A 22,660-nucleotide genomic window follows, 5' to 3' on the forward strand; every position below is an offset into this window, starting at 1 on the left:
CAACATTATGCTCCAGACTATGAACGTCTTGAGACTAGAATTATGCCTTTGAGTTACAGGAAAATATCAGGCCCTCAAGATTTTTCTGTAGAATCAGTTGAATGACTAAGTTAAGGAAGCCAACAAATAAGACTAATGTGGCAGGTAACATGAAGACTGAAGGGTGGGTAAGGAAGGGTGGAGAGGCAAGCTGGTCCCAGGCAGTCTCACTTCCAAGATGTATAATAGAAGTGTGTGTATGTGTGTGTGTATGTGTGTGTGTGTATGCATGTATGTGAGCAGGCACCCATATTTGCATGGGAGTAGTGGTAGTAGGGGAGGTGAGATTTATACTTGACTGTAGATAAATACTTCCAATGTAGCAAGTACGAATGTCACTCTGCCACTTTCTGATGTGTAAATGTTACATTTCTCTAAACTAGAGAAATTGGTTCTGTACTTTTACCTACATGATGGCAGAAAAATTCAACCTCAATCATGTTTGGGAATTCTCTCTTATTCTCCAGGGGTTCATGCGAGGATCTCCTGGTATTTGAGATGCCATACCCTGCAGAGTCCTTATCAGCTACTCCATCTGCTGTCACTCATCAGTTTCCAAGGTACTGGTCAGGCAGTGTGATCAGGAAGACCAGAGATGCCCGTCATGGTGGTCCCTTCCTCTACTGCACACAGGCCCACAGAGACCCTTAGGGCCTCAGAATCTCTAATGAGACTGAAGAAAACCATCCATCTTCGATTAGGTAGCTTGTGTGGCTTCAACTCCAAAGCCCTAACCTCCATGCTCTCCTCTGGGGAACACAGTCTGGGGAAATTTTTGTACTAGGTGTTGTCATACAGCAAAAAGGGAGCTGGAAATACCACTTATTCCTTTCTTAACAACTCACCTTGCTACACAGGTCTTCAGAAATAACAGAACATTTTATCTTCCTCCTCCCAAAGTCTGCCCCAGGCCCGACCCCAATCCACTGGCAGTCCAGCCACTATTTCTCTTTGCAGCGTGGAAGAGCTCAAAGCCCAGAGCCTTGGCAACTGTCCCAGTTTTCTTTATCCTGTTCCTGACTCCAAGGAAAACACATTTCTAACTCAAAAACAAGCTGGAGGTTTCTGTTGAGACCTCAAATATTTTCCCAGAGTCCGCCATAAAAATAATGTTATGTTGTAATTTTAAACGATTTGTTCAAGTTCTTGTGGCAAGACTCTGCTACAGTTTTGTTTATCCTGCAAAGAGCCTCAAGTCTGCTTCTAAACAAAATGTTTTCCAAAACTAATGCCGACTTCTCTCTGCTGACCCAAATCTCAAGAAGAATTAGCATTTGTTGTCATAACGCTCTAAACAAAATACTTATAGGCACAATTGTTTTGTAACTTGCATGATTTTGACAATCAATACTCATGCTAGCATTGTTACTTGGACTCAGTATTAATGTTTTCTCCAAATTATTTACTTTGGTAGTATAAATATACCCTATATTGCCAAAGACGTACCAGACAAGCATGGTCATCAGTGTATTGTCCTGAAACTTGGCTTCATGTTGAAAACAGTAGGAAATCCATGAGAGAAGTTTTGGGAAGAAGAAATATTTTTAGTGATCTAATCCCATAATATTTATGCTCTCTTACAAATAGTAGTAACTAGGCTTCACTTCTAACAACACTAAAAATCTACCCCATTCAATGAGTTTGACTTCATTTTAAAAATAAATGTATTATGAAAACATGAACAAATAATATTGGAGACTAGGGGCTCCTGGGTGGCTCAGTCGGTTAAGCATCTGCCTTTGGCTCAGGTCATGATCCCAGGGTCCTGGGATCGAGCCCTGAGTCGGGCTTCCTGCTCAGTGGGGAGCCTGCTTCTCCCTCTCCCTTTGTCCCCTGGCTCATGCTCTTTCTCTCCCTCACTCTCTCTCTCCAATAAATAAAACTTAAAAAAAATCATATTGGAGACTAAAAATGCGTAATTGGTGAATATTCATGTACTTCCCTTTGCTGCCCATTAGGAATAATCCCGCCAGTGCCAACTTGCTTCATGAGCGTTTGTGATGCAGCAAAAGTAGAGCCAAGACTGGAGTGTCTGCTTTGAATTGGAATAGGCTAGATTTTACTTCTGGAAGAGAAAATGCTGAAGGTGTAAGGAAAGGCAAGAGCCAAGGAAGTCTCAGAAATGTTTTATTGGGGGTTTGGACAGAGTATGGGATTGAAATGATAGAGCCCCCAGGGATTTGCTCCAGGTCAGGCTGTGTGTGGTTCCAAAGACAGAGCGGGAACTGGACTTTGAGAAGTACTCTCATGGTTCTGTAGTAATCCCTTTGACAGATTCTAGTAAGGAATTTTTAAATGCTAGGTTTTATTTAATTTTTGAATAGATTATACATTCACAAGGCTCAAAAATTAAATGTAGTATGAAGTTCATCAGGAAAAAGTCTCCTTAATGCTCCAGGCCCCCAGCCACCCAGATTTCATCCCTGGAGGCCGCCATATTACCAGTCGCTTGTTTATCTTCCAGAGGTATTTTATACATATACGAACAGATAGGCATTCGTATTATATCATCTCCAGCTTCACTTTTTGTACAGGTGGTAGTGCACTACACAGATTCTTCTGCGTGCTGTTTTATGTCTTTACAATATTTGGGATATCATTTCATTTTATTAGCTAGAGTCCTCATTCTTTTTTGCAGCTGCAAAGTATTCCACTGTAGCAATATACAAATGTTATTTAGCCAGTTCACACTTTTGGAGGCTTCCCATCATTTGCTATGATTATATATATGATGCAATGAACTACTTAATTCTGAATTTGTTTTGTGCCATGCACCCCTTTGGCAGTCTGGTGAAGCCTATGAATTTCTTCTCGCTGCAGTGTTCTCTTTCAAGTGTATAAAATAAAATCCTTAAGATTAAATGGAAACCAATTATACTGAAATATAGTTATCAAAATATTTTTTATTTAAAAATGTATGCACTTATTTATTAATGAGTTACATAACAAGATCTAGCAGTGGGACTAATAACTACTCTAATTTCAAACTATGAATGAACATAAATGGTATTTCAGAATATCTGCAACAACTGTAATATGACATAAAAGATCTGATTTTTACTGGTAACAAGGGTGCAGGCTGATACTATTATGGTTTCTTGCCTACTTTCATAATGAAAGGAAATGATAAATTCCAGTTATTTTTTAATGAAAATAAAAACACAGTTTTTCCTCCATCCAATTTGATGAATCCCCCAGATTTTCCTGTGCAGCTCTTATTAAGAAGCCCTGACTTATGCAGACATCATTTCCTAAATAGTCAAGCATCTTTGTATATATTTATAAATTCCCAGAAGCCTTTTAAGTTAGCATATACTAATACATTTGTCATTGAATGCCTATTGTCAAATTGCCAGAAATATGGGCATTCCACCAGCGTTGAACAAGGGTTCATTTTCATCTTTGCCAATCTGAGAGATGAAAAATAGTATCCTGGTGTAGTTGTATTTTGTGTTTGTCTTATTAAAAGCACACTTGTGCATCTTTTCATGTATTTAAGAGGCATTTCCTATCTCTTCATGCCCTTTGCTTATTGTTTTATCGGTTTGTTGGCAGGTTTGTTGCTGCATGAATCACCCAGACAGAGTTGTAAACAGCGCTCCCTGGAGTTAAACATGGAGGCCCTACTTGCTTGTCCAGGTGAAGATTTACATTGCTGTCCATTGTGTTTTTACCTCAGATTATTGTTTTTTTGAGTCACCCAAATAGATTAAAATAGCATCTGGAATCCTTAAGGCACTAGTCTTATTTAGGTGACAATGTTGTCCAAGACAAGTCTGAAAGAAGTCACAGCAATTTGATAACTGTGGTTATCTCTGGCAAGGGGAGGGGCATGGAAAAGGTGTGAAAGAATTTTTACTTTGACTTTTTTCAATGCTGTAATTATGTATTATTTGTATGCAACAAATAAATGATAAGAATGCATACATGTGATGTAAATTCAAATAATACAGAGGAGTATACAAAGAACAGTAGAAGAATCTCTTTTTCCAATGTCTTTTCAGGATAAGAATTTTAAGAACAGTGATACTGGGGATGCTTCCTTGAGCCCAAATTGTGATTTTGAAATACCTTTTCTCTAAGATCCAGGGCTCCTGAGGGAGATAACTGGTTCCAGGTCTAGGGCAGGAAATGTACAAAATGAGCTTGGTGCATCGTGTTATACCAGACAACAAGAAGTTACCAAAGACTAGTAGGTCATCGCAAAAGAATGCAGGACTCATATGATGGTGTATATAGTACCTACCTCAAAACATTGTTGTGAGAATTTAGTGAGATATACAAGTAAAGTTCTTAAACTCATGCATGGCACACAGGAATTAGTCAGTTAATATTTGTGGAATGAATGATCCTCAGGTTGATCAGAAACTCTTTCAGAAGGATGAAAATGAGAGAAAAATCCTGACTTCTATCCTTTTCAGAAAATAAATAAAAAATGAATTTGTCAGAGGTCCTTAAAAACTCCCCATGATAATTATTAAATTATCTTTAATATATTGTGAGAAGTTAGAGGATATCCCTATATAATGTCACAGATGTGATTGTAGGGGAAAAAAATGCTTTCCACTTGTTTATGTTCACGTTCTTTTTTCTAATGATAAAAAAGCCAGAAAGAAACACAGAAGCCTGGTGCCAAACCTAGATGCCACTCTGCATGTGGGATTCTGATTCCTGCAAGCATCAAGTCATTACAGAACACACCAGGAGCACTGGGTAGGCAGTCAGGCAAGTGGAAGAGAAGGGTGGTTCAGAAGGACAAGTCAATTCTTCTCAGTGTTCCTTTGAGGGGGAGTGAGAACTGCCAGAGACAGAGAGCTGTCTGCAAAAGGAGCTGCAAAGCAAAGCAGGGACTCCACATCCCCAGCTTGCTTTTAATAACATTTCCCCAACAACTCACAACTCTCATTCTATCCCAAATTCCTGATTTAGTGACTCACAGGGACAGCTATTCTGAAGGCTCTCACCAGAGAAGCTTATTTGGTTCCCACTGGGCAGGAATAAATGCATTAGCGATATTCTAGGTAATTGTTATGCTTCCAATTGGTATTTCAGTCCCTTTGCAATTCTTGCTCAAGTTTTTTTCCTCATCGTCTAAGTCTGAAAAGGTAATTTCCAAATCACTTCGTTGAAAACTCATGACTGTAGAATCTTTTAGTCATTTGCAACAGGCCAGACTAGTGGTTTAACATGAAAATGGAATGGATTTCCCATCAGGGTTCCCAGAGTAGGCTACTACTGTGTTTTGTAACCTAACACAATGAAAGGCGTTGTCACTAGATGATTCAGCTAGTTAGAATCTCAACTCCCTTTCTGGGGAGGAAATCCGAGGCATGGTGTTTATATTAGAGGCAAGGGTAATGCTTACACGGACAGCAAGGCTTCAGTTCTTCTCCATCAGTGCCAGGCAGAGACTATGAACAGGAAAGTAGAAGGAAGGTCAACCAGCCGCCTTGGCCAGAAGCAATCCTTGCAGCCAACTCATGTTTCCTTGCTGTCTGTCTGTCTGTCTGTCTATACACACACACACACACACACACACACACAGGGTCTCAGTTGCTCCACTGCTATAATGCTCTTCTCAGTAAAATTCCCTAGGGCAAAATCAACAGTAACCCGAGTTTTCGGCTTATTCAGTATCAGTGGGAAGGGTGCCATGTTGGACTTTGACTGACAGCCCCAAAAACCAGTTTGACTGAGAGTGGCAAGGCCACAAGGTCTAGGTGGAGTATTACCTCACCAACCTGGAATGGTTATTTGGAGAACGCTCACACTGCCTCTTACTCATGCTTCAGTCTGCGTCTCCAAGAGTGGTGAAGTCATAGAAATGACTAAACAAATGTACAGCAGGAAGATTTTTTTATTTACAACTCAACCACACACACACATAAAAGCTCCTCTGTCACCAGGGATCCCTGGAAAGTGATATCTAAAATTCTGCTCTGAGTCAACTGCCTTCCCTTCTCATTTTTGTGCGATCTTCGACTCCCAACTGATAGGAGCCCCAAGGAGTTGAATTTTAATTGGCATGAGAGCAGGAGGGTTTTACCCCAACCTTTCTGAAAAAAGGCAAGCATATTTTTTATATAAGGTCCAAGGCCTTCTCAGTAAAATTCCCTAGGGCAAAATCAACAGTAACCCGAGTTTTTGGCTTATTCAGTATCAGTGGGAAGGGTGCCATGTATTTCTTTCCTACACTAAATGTAGGAAAAAATTAATTACTATTTTTTTCCTTCTAATTGTGCTCATATCTTGATTGCTGACAGTACTATTTTGCTACAATAAAGCCAAGATTATTGAATACTGCCATAGCCTTCGTACTGTGCCATCCTCCAGATTTCTGACAATTTAACTCACATTAGTGCAACATCTTCTCATTTGAAAAACACCAGGTTAATTTTAAAACCATTTATCCAATCAAAGTAGAACCCAAATGATTAATGTCTTGGAATTTTGTTATTTGGAGGTGTCGAATAGAAAGTCCTCTAGGGGCGCCTGGGCGCCTGTGTGGCTCATTTGGTTAAGTGTCTGACTCTTGATTTCCATTCAGGCCATGATCTCAGAGTCATGAGATCAAGCCCCAGGTCAGGCTCTGCAATCAGAACGGTGTTTGCTTGAGATTCTCTCTCCCTCTCACTCTGCCCCTTCCCCCGCTCTCTCTCCTTCTCTCTCAAATAAATAAGTAAATCTTAAAAAAAAAAAAAAAGTCCTTTAATTTGGTTGTTTTTCATTGGTGAGGGTGTTGTGAAGTCATATAAGTAAGCCAAATGTGTGAAGGAAGAACATCCGTGTCTGAGTCAGAGAGACCTGAGTAGGAATCCAGAGCATGTCACTCACTAGCCTTGTGACTTTAGCCTGCATACTTAACCCATCTGAGTCTCTGTTTCCTCACCTGGAGACAGCTCCACACAGGAGAGCCATAAAGTTCAATTATGACATGGGAAGGACTGACACATGTATATTCTGCACACTATTTAATTGTCCTCCCCTCCTTCCCCTAAATGTACAGAAATTGGAGACCCAGTTTTGTCATTCTCCCTAAAGGCATCTGGGATCCAGGGAAGCAAAAGAATCACAAAGAGAACCACCTGGTTGACCAGGTTCAAAATACACAAGCAGATGAATTAGTTTTAATTTTTCATTTGTTTTTGTTTTCATTTAATCTGTGGCTTTTCTTCTGAACTGAAATGAATCCCTCTAGATCTCAGGGACCTTCTTTATAAAATTAGGAAGTTGGACCACCTACCTCAGTGGGTTTCAACTCTGGCTATGCAATAGAATCACTTAGAGAGCTTTCTTAAAATGCAGATTCCTGTCCCCAGCCTCAGAGATTCCCTGTTTCCCTACGCTGAATCAGTGTGTGTGGTTTTAGAAACCCACAGGCTACTCTCCATTGAGACTCAGATGATTTTTGAGGCCCTCCACCATCTCATATGCCTGGCTTTATTACAAAACCCAAGGAAAAGATACTCAAACTAGAAAACGTTCATTTTCTAGTATTTGTTTTCACGTGCTGGTTGTCACAGGCATGTTCTGGATGCCCTCAGCTCACCTATCCCTCAAGGGAGCAGGCCAGCCCTTCTGAGCAGCCAGACCTACACCTTGAGCTTCAGACCAGGGGGCTGGCATCCCAGGAGCGGCCTTGTCCGAACATGGCAATGAGACCTGGGAGATTCCTTGGCTTGATGAGGGGGTAAGATGACTGCTGTGAAATGTTGAACTACACCTACCAGACGGGGATGGGGGCATCGGGGAGAAAGGTCGATGAGGGTGAAGGTAAACTCTGGTTTAATCTTGGGCCAAGAAGCTTTTTTTTTTTTTTTTAAGATTTTATTTATTTATTTGACAGAGAGAGACACAGCGAGAGAGGGAACACAAGCAGGGGGAGTGGGAGAGGGAGAAGCAGGCTTCCCGCGGAGCAGGGAGCCCGATGCGGGGCTCGATCCCAGGACCCTGGGATCATGACCTGAGCCGAAGGCAGACGCTTAATGACTGAGCCACTCAGGCGCTCCCAAGAAGCTTATTTTTAACCCAAGAATAAATTGAGCTACAATCTAAGGTGAGGAGAAAGCCAGGAGAGTGTAGCTACGATGGCTTAATTAACACTGCTCCTTCTCTCTGCCTTTCTGTTGCTGCAGTTGGACACCCTGATTATAGTTTCAAACAAAGGACAGCTCCCAGCATCTCTGCCTGGTCCTAAGCTCACCCTTCCTTGAGGATACCTGCTCCTTCATCTGCATGGATCAGAGATGGATCCTAGCAGCCGTGTTTATTCAGTCCCCACAAGCTGTGGGCACGCCCCAGCCTTGTCCAGTGTAACTCCCATCATTCAGAATCTGAGATTGATAGGTCTTTTGAACAGAGAAAAATGTAAACTTGGGAACTGTCAGTAGCCATATTCTTCTGTGTGGACCGTGAAAGAGAGAAATGAGTCTGCATAAGGAAGAATGTAGTTAAGTATAGAAGAATCAAAAAGAGGCAAGATGGAGACTGAAGACATTCTGGATTTCGTACGGAGTTCAGTTCCCCCTGTTCATGTGTCCTATTACCCCTTCTGCATCCTTACCTTTTAGTTTATAATTAATGCCCTTTTGGTTAAGGTAGCTGGAACCGGCTTCTGCTACTTATACAGGTGGCCCTTGAACACCATGGGTTTGAACTGCATAGATCCACCTAACTCAGATTGTTTTGCTAAATACAGTACAGCACTGTAAATGTATTTTCTCTTCCTTAGGATTTTCTTAATAACATTTTCTTTTCTCTAGCTTACTTTATTATAAGGATACAGTATAGAATACATATAATACCCAAAATATGTAGTAGTCAACTGTTTATGTTATCAGTAAGCTATTACTCAACAGTAGGCTACTAGCATTTGGGGGAGTCAAAAGTAATATGTGAATTTTTAATTGTATGGGGAGCCAGCACCCCAACCCCCGTGTTGTTCAAGAGTCAACTGTAATCAAAAAAGCTCTAACAAGTATGGCTACCATGTATGAATCATTATATTTTTCGTGTTCAAACCAGTGACAGACCAGTGCTTTCCCAGTGAAGAAGGCAAAACACATGTGGAAGAAAGCAACCAGGGGCAGGGGGTCTGGGTTTACATCTTCCTCTTAGAATCCCACAACTACACCTAATCATGGACTATTGACATTAGTTCTTAAAGGTAACTCATTTCCACTGCCCAATATCATAACTAGATGATATTGGGAAGAGTTTTTAATCCCTGTGGATTTAACTATAAAATGGCCATAAAGATTCTGTGAAGGGGCAGGAGCTGAACCATTCACTCTCTTGAGGTTTCTTCCAACATTAAAACCTCTGCGTCTATGGTACTTGATATTATCAAAAGGAGTTTCCCTTGGAATTATTCTTGAAGCCACATTCTGTACATCAAATGGTCAGGAGAGCTCACCATAAGAAGTCATACCAGGTGCTCATGTGAATGACAGGTAAAACTGAACACTTTAAAATTTAAATGTAATGGGCGCCTGGGTGGCTCTGTTGGTTGAGCGTCTGCCTTTGGCTTGGGTCATGGTCCTGGGGTCCTGGGACTGGGTCCCGCATCGGGCTCCCTGATCAGCAGGGGGTCTGCTTCTCCCTCTCCCCTCCCATTTGCTTGTGATCTCTCTCTCTCTCAAATAAATAAATTAAATATTAAAACAATTTTTAATGTAAAAAATGCCAATTTTGCCTAACTTTCCATAAGACATTTTGGCTTTGCTTAAAAGCAAATAACCTTAGAACTGAACATATTCAACTCCCCTATTTATCTGAACAAAATTTAGCACTTATTATTGAGAGGTAATGAGGATACACATCAGCATATCGTGGTTTGATTGGTACTGGATGGGGGGTGTGTTCAAGGACAACGTGGGAGTGATGAGCAGATCTAGGAAAGAGGCAGGCAGGGTGTGACAGAAGGTGTCATGGAAAAAGCGATGAGTTCAGCCAAGGGAACAAAGCCAGGTGGGGTGGACCATGGTGAGAAGGAAGAACAGGGCTTTTTTGGCAGTGGGACAGCATACCCAAAACATGGGGTTGAGAACCAGTGTCCAATGCTCAGAGACCTACAGTCCTGTGGCAAAGTAAAGACCACTCTTTCCAAAGGTATTCGTGCATTGAGGCTGATTCCAGAGGGAATGAGGGAGGTAAAAGTGAACTTTTAATATCACTGTGGGAACTCCAGTATCTAAAAATCAGTCACAAAAGACAATAAAGGGATCCAATACAGATTGGAGTGATGGGATGCCAGAGAAGTAGATATATCATAAAGGGAGTAGAGACATCTTGCCTGGGCCAGTGGGCTGATGAAAAGAGTAAGTAATAACAAGTAGCATTTATTGAGTGATTGTTAAATGCCAGGTGCTTCATGCTTTGCACACACTGACTCACTTTGCACATCACACTCTGTGATGTAGGTTCTATTATTACCCTGTTTCAGGAGGCTGTCTCCCTCCCTCGCCTAGTCCCCTTTCCTGCACTTATCACTAATGCACAAGGTGTTTTATTTATTTAATATTATTTTGTATTTGTGTCTCGCTTTCTGATAGAATGGACTCTCTTTAAGGGCAGGGACTTTTGTTTGTTTTGTTGACTGCTGTATGTATACCCAGAACTTAGAAAACACAGTAGGAGCTCAATAAATATTGGGGAACAAAGAATGACAGAAAATGAGGTACAGAATGGTTAATAACTTGCCCCAACTAAACAGTCAGGCAGTGGCGGGACCAGGGAGCAATGGTGTGAACCAGCTAAGGGGGTTTTTAGTGAGGCCGTGGCTCACAAGGAGGCATAACAGAATTGAAGGTGGAGGGACTGGCGCATCAGCCTGGTAAGAACAGGCTTAAGAATTCATCGATTCATTTATTTATTGAGTTAGCTTTTCAGCAAATATTTACTGACTACCTACCATGTAGCAGGCATTGTTCCGAGCCCTGGGAAACAATGGTGGACAAGGGCCAAAAGGGTTCCCCATTCAGAGGAGGGGAGACAGACAATAGAAAAGGAAACAAGTGAATACACAGAAAAATTTCAGGGATGATAAAGTCTGGGATGGTAATAGGACAGGGTGATGTGATGAAGAGTAGCTAGGGGAGGGGGAATCCCATCATTAGATGGGGTCTTTGGAGAGGGCCTCTTTGAGGGGATGTATGAGCAGAATCCTGCAGCAGGAAGCTCTGGGAGAAGATAATGCTTAGAACAAAGATGATGGGGGGTGGGGGACGCAGACGTTGGGGGAGGGACGGGGGTGGGGTTTGGAGAGTGGGACGGAACCCAGAAAGTGTCCATGGAGATGGCAGCTCTGTACAGGAGGCTGAGAGTTCACAGCCAGGAGAAAGGCCTGTAGGGCAAAGTCTGGCTAGGACCAGAGCCAAGCGGTTAAACAGTTGTCCAGAAAAGCATATCTGGTCTTAAACCAGGAACTAAACCCAAAAGGACCCTGATTTAGGTTACCAGCTGAGAGGCAGAAGCAGAAGGTACTATATAGAATGATAGGAGTGTGGGCAAGGTGGACAGACTCCATATTACAAGTGAATTTGGTCAGCTCAAGCCTGCAAGGGACTTACACCGAACTGCAGAGTGTCCCCCACAATTCATGCACACCCTGTATGTCTGCCTAGAGCTGAGGAGCCACTGGAGGTGGGAGTGGCCTCAGGGAACATCTAATACACATGATATTTAGCTGGCTCGTGGACCAGGCCAGTGATCCCCAACCTGAGCGAAACAGAAGACTCAGTTGGAGTGTTGGTAAAAAATTCAGATGACTGGGCCTCATCCCCCATAATTCCTATTTATTATGTTGGGAGTGGACCAAGTATCTGCATCTGTGATGCAAATGGTCTCCAGACAGGGCCCACCTGGAGAAATGTGCAAGAGAATCCACTCATGGGCTTTAGGGAATCCATGAAACCTCTGAAGTTGAATGAATGCACCTGTACATTTTTTTTTTTGGCGGGGGTTGGGGGGGAGAGGGTCCATATCATCACAAGAGTCTCAAAAACTCAAGAACAACTGATCTAGTCCTGCCCCATGTCTTATAGAGTAGAAAACAGAGTCCCACAAATGTGATGACTTGCCTGATCCACAAAACTGGAAAACAGCAGAGGTGGGCTGTCACTCCAGACTTTTCGCCTGCCCCTCACTCTCTTCTCCACACCCTGCTGACTGTAGGGGCGAGAGAGAAGGGGGAAGGGGATTAAGCACTCAGGAGCAAAGTCGTCACAGGATTGCTCGCCCCATTTTGGCCCCAGGTGGGATAGATCTGCAGAGTGGAGGTTTGCAATGATGATGCCTTAACAAAGGGCCCAGGCATTCACCTGGGACGCCATCCCAGGCCCTGATACCTGTGGATTCTTCTCTCCATTAGGACCTGAAGCCAGGACAGAGGGTGCATGGGCCAGGTTGTTGGATGCATGGTGGTAACGGAGTGACGTTCTTGTGAAAAATCTGCCTTCCTCTACCTGAGCAGGTGGGCGGTTCCAGCCTTCCCAGCCTGCGCTCACTTTTCTATCCACCTCTTCCCTCAGGCAAGTCTGGATCATGGCCCCACCTTTGTTAGTATGTTCCTCCCAATCCGGATTCTATGAGACTAACCCCGGCTAGCCTCCTCAAATTTGGTATGTGTCCTGCCCTCCAGTTTTGGCCCAGATCCTTCAGCCTCTGGCCGCAGCCTGAGCTCCCAGATTCGCCAGCCTTGCTCACTTTCCTCTTCCGAACTAACAACACCCCATCTTGGCCTTTTGCCTCTTCACTCCCTATTCTGTCCCGGGGACAAGGCCCCTCCAGTCCTGGCCCCACCTGGTCACCCCGTCCTCCCCCAGCCCACCTGGCCTGCACAACCTGCTCTTCAAGGGCTGAACTTCTTCGGAGTCCGACCCCTCCTTCTGCAAGGCAGCCACCTAAGAAAGTCAGTGTAACCCCCTTTCTCAGCCTTCATCTGCGAGGGTGCAACAGCTGGCTCAGGAGCTGGCTGGTAGACCACGGGGAGACCCTCAGTCCCGATCAACAACCGTGCCTTCCCACTCAGTCCAGGTTCTCTCAGTCTCCCCTCCCCCCGCCCCCCCCAACCCCCGCTCTGCTTGTCAAGTCCCTTTCTCTCCTGTTCCTTTCTTTTTCTTTTTTAAATTCTTTTTCTTTTTATCCTTCCCCCATGCTTTAGGCCTCTCTTGGCCCTCGCAGTCCTCACTTTGCCTGAGAGCAGTACTCAGGAATAAAAAGGTGCCCGAGCCCTTCGTGTTGACTCATGCCACCTTTGTTTTGGTGCCAGATTTGTTCTGGAGGCAGCTCTCCGGGAAAGCCGGCCAGTCGGAGCAGTCCCGCTGAGCATGCTGCAGGCAGAGGAAAGAAGACTGCTCGGGAACGTTCCCAACAGCCTCCTCAAATCTGTGGGTGCTGGCTTTCGCCTCCCCCCTCCCTTGCCTCTCACAGACAACGAGACAAGCTCAGGGCTCAGGAGACTGGCCCCAGGTCTGGCATTAAGTCGGGGCCGAGGGGGAAGTGAACACGGAGCCGTCAGACTGGAAACTGTCCAGACAGCTGCGTGGAGCAGGATCACAGCCCGCTGCCTCGCAAAGCCTGCCCCCACTCGGTCACGCTGCGGACCCTCGACAGTTACTGGAAAGTTGTCTTAGACGTCCCTGTTAGTTCTTTGTCCTGAGAAGGAGTTGCACGGTGCATGTCTTGGGGAAGATTAATCATTTTCTTCCTTGCCTATGACTGAGGCTGTTTCTCACGTCCGTACCCTGGTTTCGCTTGTCTCAAGGATTTCATCCGAAGGGCGGGACGTTCCCCCTGCCTCCCCCCACCCCAACGGGAGCCTGCAATCAGGACCAATGAAAGCGAAGTACCTCACCCACCCAGTGACTAAGAACTCCGAGTATTTAAGAGATTCAGGAATGGGCTGAGAACTGCTTTTGCTTTTTCCCCAGACGGGCACACTCTCGCCTGACTCAGGCCCTCACGGAGCTGCAGAGGGAAGAGGGAAAGCCTCCTAGACTCTCTGCCGCCATGTGCTACGGCAAATGTGCGCGATGCATCGGACATTCTCTGGTGTGGCTGGCCATCCTCTGCATTGTGGCCAATATTTTGCTTTACTTTCCCAATGGGGAAACAAAATATGCCTCTGAAAACCATCTCAGCCGCTTCGTGTGGTTCTTCTCTGGCATCGTAGGAGGGGGCTTGCTGGTAAGTTGTTCAGAATTATTAGAAGCTTAAACAATTCTCTTCTGTTAATGAGGTGTTTTCATGGAAAGGTTTCTACGATGCCTGCTTTCCAATCCAGTTATTTTTGTTTGTTCTTCTTTGGAAAGCAGATCACACAAAAGATAGGTCTGGTGTATTAATTTTGTTAGACGTTTTACAAAATCCTCTTTCAGCTAACCGTGGACTACCTTTTTGCTATGTTCTCTTACTTTACAGCTAGAAAACAGTAGCTTTTAAATCAGATCTGAGAGACTATAGAGTTTCTAGTACTGGAGGGGTTGGGCATATAACATTTGCTCTGGGGAGCTGGGAGGACGCCGCTGGTTCTCTGTCTAAATCAACAGAGTTTTGGATCCAAATTCTGCTGTTTATTCTCAGGCATCTGTGACAGAAAAAAAAATCATGAATTATGAGTGTATTGCTATTTAGAAAGAACTATAAATTTTCTCCTTTATGTAATCCTGGGTGTGGTGTCTAGGAAAAACCCTTCAGTTAACAGCAGATCAGGGTCTGAAGCTAACAGTGGAATGTGTTGTTTTTTCCAAGGTTTGTTTTTAATTGAAGTGAGAGGAATTTGCCTGCCAACCTGGGAGCTGAAAGTATTAGCTTCAACCACAGCATGGAAAGAATGTGGACGAACTTGAGTTTGCCACTTTAAAGGCTGGGATTGAGAATTCTAAAAAGACATTTTATGGAATTGCTAGTACTACACAGAATATTTTTCTTAGTCAAGAAAAGACGTTACAACATTTAAATTTAATACATTATTATGAAGCATTATTATCATGTTGGCATAATCATTTGTCCTTCATATAACATCGCACGTGTTTAGGCTTCTTTTGATCTCAAACTCAGAGTATTTCATACTTACCTTATTTATAGAGCTTTATTGTGAGGCGACAACCATACAATCGTATCATCAAAGAAGCAGTTCATATTTATTGTATGGTGTCTTCATCTCTCCCATTTATGAAAAATTTCAGTTATTCTCTGAAAGACTGTTAGTATGGTGTATGTTTTACAAGGGGGAAAAATCAGATTTAAAGACTGGGCTTAAGAGTTTCAAAACAGGGCTTAAGAGTTTCAAAGCAGAGCTCCCTCTGGGACTGTGCTAGGAACTCTTGTGGAAAAAAACATTTTTATAGGTTACTCTTTGAGCCCTCTCATCCTGCACGCTCACCCCAAAGACTGCTTTGACACATTACACGCAAACGAGCAGGTACTCCACTTAGAAGGATCTTGTTCTCATAGTTTTACATTCTTTGAGATACTTGGGCAAGCGAACTCAAAGCCATCCACCACTGTCAGAAAAAATATATTCCACCAAAAGATGCTTAGCCTGACCCTTATGGCAGGCTTTGATTTGGGGGAAAGGCGGTGACTTTTATTTGCCTGTTTTCGAACCAGATGTTCCTGCCGGCATTTGTGTTTATGGGGCTGGAAGAGGACGACTGCTGCGGCTGCTGTGGCCACGAAAACTGCGGCAAGAGATGTGCGGTAGGTGCTCCAGCTCCGGCAGGTGGAAACGGTCCCTGGGAGGCGGCCGGGGCCACGCAGGCTCACTTCCGCTCTTTCTCCTCTCGCCAGATGCTTTCTTCTGCGCTGGCTGCTCTGATCGGAATCGCCGGATCTGGCTACTGCGTCATCGTGGCAGCCCTGGGCTTGGCGGAAGGACCACGATGTCTTGATACTTTTGGCCACTGGAACTACACCTTTGCCAACACCGAGGGACAGTGAGTAATTGTTTCCCGTCGGGCCACACATTCTCATCCACCGCATGGTATAGTGGCAAGCCCGTCAGGTTGGAACGGCAGCAGCGATCCGTGTGTCCGTCCGCTCGGCCAGGTTTTTTTTTTTGCACCAGGCGGTTGTGTCAGCACTTGGATCTCTGACCTGGAGAAGCTCTCTGTACTTTTCGGTGGATTCTCTGATTCAGCCCTCATGATACCCTATGAGTACCACCATTGCTCCCATTTTACAGATGAGGAAGAGGAGGCACAGAGAGTTGAAGGAACTTATTCAAAGTCACATGGCTAGGAAGGATATGGACAGTCAGGATGCGAACCCAGGCAGCCTGTTGTAGAGCTTGTGCTCATACAGTGTGTCCACTATACCAGAGCGATTAGCTGATTTTACTATTTTGTAAGAGAATATTATGGAATCCTTACATAATGTGGATGGAAAGCATATGAATTTAACCAAAGCCCAGGGTAGATCATACTACTCCCATATACACACTCACATATAAACATAATAACTACGTACAACAAACCCGTTATTTAAAGTGATCAGCCTATATAAGACAGGTCTGATACACAACTTTAACATCAGGATAATTTAAGGTCTTTTATTTTATGTTGATACTTATTTCTTATCCATTATCGAGAAACGATCAGAAATAGCTGATAGAAACTGATGTACGTGATGACGAATGACATCCTTCTTTGAATTTTGAAAAGCTTAGTTATGAGATTCATGAGTGAAAATAATATGAATAATGAATTTCAGTTGCCTTTACATTATCAAGACTGTTTGTCCCCCATGAATAGTGAGTTCATAAACCATGCGCATGGAATTACATGGACCTGGATTCCATCCCAGCTCTGCATTTCTCCCTCAGCAACCAGGAAAAAGTAGACTGAGCTCAGTGCTTCTCAGTTACTTCATCTGTAAAATAAAACCAGGGGCAGTTGTCAGGAGGATTAATGAGATAATAAATGTAAAGTATTTGTCACAGAAGCTGATGCACTCTGAGCATGGCCTCTGCTGGCTGTTAATACTATCTCGTAACTTACAATGAATACAGCCAAGGTAGCCTCTGAAGGAGGGGTTTGAAATTTCAGTGGTCAAAATGGTTATTGATCGTGATTCAACTGTTTGGAACATACTGAATGTACTAGGAGAGATTGGTTATTCATGTATTCACAGACATACAAAACCCACCTCTAAAAAAGATCATGATGAATGCAGCTGGAATGCAAGGAGAAGGGCGAGTATCACTAAAACATTTTTACAGCTGTTTGAGTGTATGTCCCTCCCCTGACCCACCCCAGCTTCTGTAAGAAAACTTTTACTTCTGTATCATTCCTCACTTCAACCTGTCCAAGGATTTCAGTATGGGAAATAACTAATGGTCACAAGCCAATGATTAATTGCTCAATGGACAAGTGGGGCCAAAGAATTTTTTTTACATTGTGTCCTAAAATTACAAATTCTTTTCCCCACTGATAGGCAGAAAGACAAGGTCATAAGGACAGAGTTCTTTTTTTTTTTTTTTAATCAACAAATTGAATTTCTGATTGGCTCAATGACCATTCAAAATTAGGTCTCTAATTCCAAGCCCCGTTGTTCTGCTGTTTCAGGAAAAACTGATAAGAAAAGAGTTATACCAGACCTCTTTGTGGAATTAAGTCAATTGTAGATTTTCCCACATGATTGACTCCTTTCATTAAGGATCCAAATGCTTTGTGAGGTAGCAAAGGCTGAGATTCTAAGAGAGTAATCAGAGAGAGAAATTTTTCAGACTGTAAGAATACTCAGGTATCTAGAAAATCTCCTAAGTCACGTATATATGTGTATGACTTGTATGTGTGTGCCCGTGTGTATGTGTGTATACGTGACTTCAGCATGGTTTGCTAACGTGACTTCAGATTATTTATCATTCAATTAATTTTAAAAGTGTTGTGTACCTACTATGTGCCAGATACTGGTCTAGGGGTTATATATACAATGATGAAAGGTCTGGTTCCTATCTTCATGGAGCTCAGACTTGTGGGATAGTTACATAAGCAGGTATTCTCCTGGCCTAGCTTAGTGCCCTTCCTCACACTTGGTTAACCTGAGCAGTATACTTGTTGCATTGCGATTGCATCTTGTCTCCTCCCTTGGAGGCTCTGCTCTTCCAGGGCAAAGCCCATGCCATGTTCACCATTATATCCCCAGCCTGGGCTTGATGTCTAACTCACACTGACTGCCCGATAATCTTTGCTGAATTTTATGTTTGTCCTTGCAACACGACCTGGGCTAAATTCCTCACTTTGTGAAATGACTAGGACTAGAACAATTTGATACAGGTCAATGAATTAATTCCTTTCTTTTTTTCTGAATGAAAAAGCACCACACAGAAAGTAGCTTATGAGACATCCCATTAGGTGTGGTCAGGTGTCAGAAGTTTCTTTTTTTTATCCACAGGTACCTTCTGGATACCTCCACATGGTCCCAGTGCCTTGAACCCAAGCATGTTGTAGAATGGAATGTCTCTCTGTTTTCTATCCTCTTGGCCCTCGGTGGAATTGAATTCATCTTGTGTCTCATTCAAGTAATAAATGGAATGATGGGAGGAATATGTGGCTATTGCTGTTCGCGCCAACAGGTAAGAACCTGTGTGAAAATGTCACCGCTTGGCCCTGGGGTATTCAATGACTATAATACACTGTTGTTTTCATCATAGAGAAAAAAAGGGCAAAATTAAACACTGCTCAACCTACCAGGATTTGTTCCTATACCCTCTTTGTGGCAAAGCATGTGCAGCATTCAGTTTTGCTCTCGGTAGTAAGCTTCCTTGAGTGTCATAGTCCCTGGGTTATCTTGTTTTTTTGTAGTTGGCTCTGTGTATATAAGGAAAATGCTGTCCATAGACAAAGTGTCCCTTCAAGAGCAAACTCACTGCCCCTTTCACTGGCCCTGCTCTGGCCAAAGAGACACGACTTTGTTTGCTCTCATGTTCCCAACTAGTGTACACAAATAGTAGCCAACGTTCATTGCACTAGGCACTGAGCTACACTGACATTTCAGATGAGACTATGAGTCAGGGATTAAGCAATATGTCTAAGATCACCTAGTCAGGAACTAGCAGGCTTCCAGCCCTGGGTCATCTTATGCCACAGCTCCTGCTCTCAACCTGTACACAATACTTGCTGTTCTGTTGCATTTTTTTACAATTCCTTCCTAAAAAGGAGTCCCCAAAATACCCAACAGCTAAGCACAGAGAATCGCTGGTAACCTTTGAATAGCAGCTTGTGAAAAGGCTTTCACGGTGAAAGAAAACCAGGAAGCACTTGTTTCCTGGAGATATGATTTCAGAGAGAGGTATGCATTTGTTAGTAGCAGGGAAAGTTCTTGTTTCTATATCCTCCTAGAAAAAAAACCCATGTATTAATGAATTGATGGAAATCCAGCTTTGGTCCAATTTTGGAGGGTTTGTTTTATGCATTATTCTGTAAAACAGGATTAGGTAAACAGAAACTTAATTTCTGTTTACCTAATCATTTGCTCGTTTGGTTCAATCAAGGTCTCTTTCTTTTAAAATATGACAAAACCTAATGAAAACTGAAAGCCCACTGCTACCATGAAAAACCTTGCTGTAAATAAATGGAAACTTTCTAAAATTTTTGAGGGGAAGTTAAAATAAAAATCTAGTTTCCCTTATCAGGCAAGTACAGCAAGATTAATAATTTCCTTTGGGAGCCTGCCAAATTTCCAAGAAAATAACACAGTGGAAAACTTTCAATGTGGACTTGTTTCCAGGCAGTATGGTTGGGGAGAGACAGAGAAGAATCCTCTCTGAATTACTCTAATGTAACCTATCTTTAGCCTTGAATTTCATACAAGGCAGAGTTTAAATTAGGTGAGGCCCTGCTGGACATCAGCCCTTGTGCATTTGGGGAAGAGGCATAGTGGTTTGGAAGAGTGACTCTCCTCCCTGAGCGTGGGAGGGGGGGATGGGGTGGAGGGGAAATAGTCCCACAGGGTTTCCCATCTGAGTCACAGTAGGGATGGCTTCTTCCCAGACACGCCAGTGCAGATCTGCTACCTTTATTCCTCAGACAAAAGACACTTTCAAAGGGCAAGGTTTTTAGTGTAGATGAGTCAAGTCTGTAACTTGGTAGCATTGAATTGGGAAAGTTACCATGGCATTATCTCTAAAATCCTTAAGATTGAAAACCTACCCCAAACACATTCAGAGCAAACCCAACACTGGTAAGCTGCGTTTTCATGGCCCTTTCCTGCAGCTTTTCCTCAGAGAGGACAATGGCTGTCCGTTTGTTTAGGAAACATTTCATGAGCATTGTCTGAGCTCTCAGCTGAAGTTGACATCAGCCTGCTTTAGGTCTGCTTCAAACAGGAATTTTTAGGACGAAAATGGCATCGTTGTTTGTTTAGCCTGATTGTAACCTAATGCCGATCTCATTTTCTTTACAGCGATATGACTGCTAAAAGAACCACCCCAAGACAGAACCACAACCTTCCTCTATTTCATTGTAATTTATATATTTGACTTGTATTAATTTGTAAAACTTTGTACCACTGTATCATACTCTACATATTCTACTTTTATAAATGTGTATGAAGACTGGCATCTTCACGTGATGTCAGTGTTTGAGCATAACAAACAAACGTTTTTTTTAGGACTGAGAAAATAAATGAGGTAATTTATCGACTGAATGACGGCTGGTCCTCAGCGTAGCTGAGATAAACCCTGGCCTGAGTAATGTTTTTGAGAAGCATTATAAGGATAAATATTGCATTCCCATTTCTATTATATGTGCATGGGTTTATTACATGGAAGATGTCTAGTTGCTTTTTTTTTTTTAAGACCATGAAGGAAAAAAGTCTAACAACTTGAAAAGATGTGTTTTTTTCACTGTTTATATGGTGTTTCCCATTCATATGCCTGCACATCTCTGACAAGAGGCCTTTATGAACTGTTCCGAGTTTTGTGAGAGGCAGATACTTGCGCGGAGCAGGAGGGCTGGTTGAGAGTGCCCTGAGCTAAAGGAAGGAGTCAATACAAACAATGCTTCCAGGAGTCCTCCCGAATCCTAACTTTCTCTAACACGTGGAAAACTTTTTGTCCTTCAAAGACAAGCGCTAAGGATCATGCATTTAAAAAGAAAAAGGCCTGGATACTTGGGCAAGAAAAAGATGGGAAACGGAATAAAGCAGTTTATCAACATCATGGGAAAATGGGGGAGGGGGAGGAAGGGCAGGAGGACTGTGAGGAAATAAACCCAAAACTTGGTGGTTGAAATCCAACAAAATAAAGTATCCACTACCATGTTTTTTCTTGTTTAATTTCATTGTCCTTTATTTAAAGTTCCTCCTTTTTTCTCCCTATTTCCGCCTTGCCCCCCCCCCCCCCCCCCAGCCTGCAGGTTGTGCAGCCGCTGTTGTTCAGGGCTTTGTGGCTTCTGGGTTTTTTATCCCACTTTCTCTGCCTCATCCTCGCCCTCCTCTTCTACCTTTCTTGCTATCTGTGCATTGTTGTTGCTCTGCATCCGTTGGGGTTGAGTTCATTACACCACTTAGGTAACTTTCCTTTCTACTGGATGCTCCAGGCATCAGGCTCCTGTGGAGGGTCACAGATATTTTCTCCCTTGATATTTTATATCTACTGTAGAGAGTTAGGCTCTTTTAAGAGACAGGATTCCCTGATCTGTTAGGAATTGTCTTCAGAAGTGTTCTGCTTTTGGTGTTTATTGGCCTAGGCAATCGACACAGGAATAAAGAAGCTTCTTGGGCTGGTGGACAGCAGGGCCCCTCCTGTGTGCCAGGTGCCCTGCAGTGGCCTCCCCGCCCAAGGGTTCGAATCTTCGTTGTGCCTCTGTCTCCCTATGGCAGTCTGATGAAGACTGCGGACCCCTTGGAAGAATACTGTTTAAAAGTGTACAAAATAGGGCGCCTGGGTGGCTCAGTTGGTTAAGCGACTGCCTTCAGCTCAGGTCATGATCCTGGAGTCCCGGGATCGAGTCCCACATCAGGCTCCCTGCTCGGCGGGGAGTCTGCTTCTCCCTCTGACCCTCCCCTCCTCATGCTCTCTCTCTCTCATTCTCTCTCTCTCAAATAAATAAATAAAATCTTAAAAAAAAAAAAAAAAAAAAGTGTACAAAATAGAGGTGCCTGTTTGGCTCAGTCGGTAGAGCATGCGACACTTGATCTCAAGGTAAGCCCCACGCTGGGTGTGTAGCCTACTTTAAAAAAAAGTCCACAAAGTAAAGGTACAATGTTTTATCAAATTGTGATATTTTATCAAAATATTTTTGAAAATTATACAGTTACCTTGACAGCCAGCTCCATCACTCCAACATCTGTAGACAGGAAAACAGAGATCGCATGTGTTCCAGCAATGGTCTAATGAGTGGGTCTACAAACAACTGTGCTTTTGAAACAGGATTCCCATTGAAATGATATTTTGAGAAACCTGCAACAATTTGAATGTGATACAAAAATAATATGTGATTTTGTATTGTTCCTCAAAGCGTGATCACTACTGTGAATTGTTGCATGTGGTCATAACAGAGGAAATAGTAAGTTTTCATTACAGGTTAGTAAAAACATTGATGTTTTTTTCTCACCAGAGTTTAACAGCCCCCCCTCCCAGATATCTATCCATGGGCCTCTTGGGAATTCTTGGGCA

The 22,660-nt window shown here is 43.1% G+C and overlaps 1 protein-coding gene across 1 annotated transcript; it reads left to right on the plus strand.

Moving 5' to 3' along the window:
- Nucleotides 1–13,914: 13,914 nt before the first annotated feature.
- TM4SF1 (transmembrane 4 L six family member 1) lies at nucleotides 13,915–21,305 on the plus strand. Its single transcript, XM_036115643.2, has 5 exons — nucleotides 13,915–14,226; nucleotides 15,652–15,741; nucleotides 15,832–15,977; nucleotides 18,436–18,616; nucleotides 20,446–21,305. Exons 1-5 carry the CDS (start codon nucleotides 14,050–14,052, stop codon nucleotides 20,458–20,460), a joined length of 609 nt encoding a protein of 202 aa, XP_035971536.1. The 5' UTR covers nucleotides 13,915–14,049; the 3' UTR covers nucleotides 20,461–21,305.
- The last annotated feature ends 1,355 nt before the right edge of the window (nucleotides 21,306–22,660 follow it).

The sequence above is a fragment of the Halichoerus grypus genome, chromosome 1 (assembly GCF_964656455.1).
Source record: "Halichoerus grypus chromosome 1, mHalGry1.hap1.1, whole genome shotgun sequence".
Taxonomy (NCBI): Eukaryota; Metazoa; Chordata; class Mammalia; order Carnivora; family Phocidae; genus Halichoerus; species Halichoerus grypus.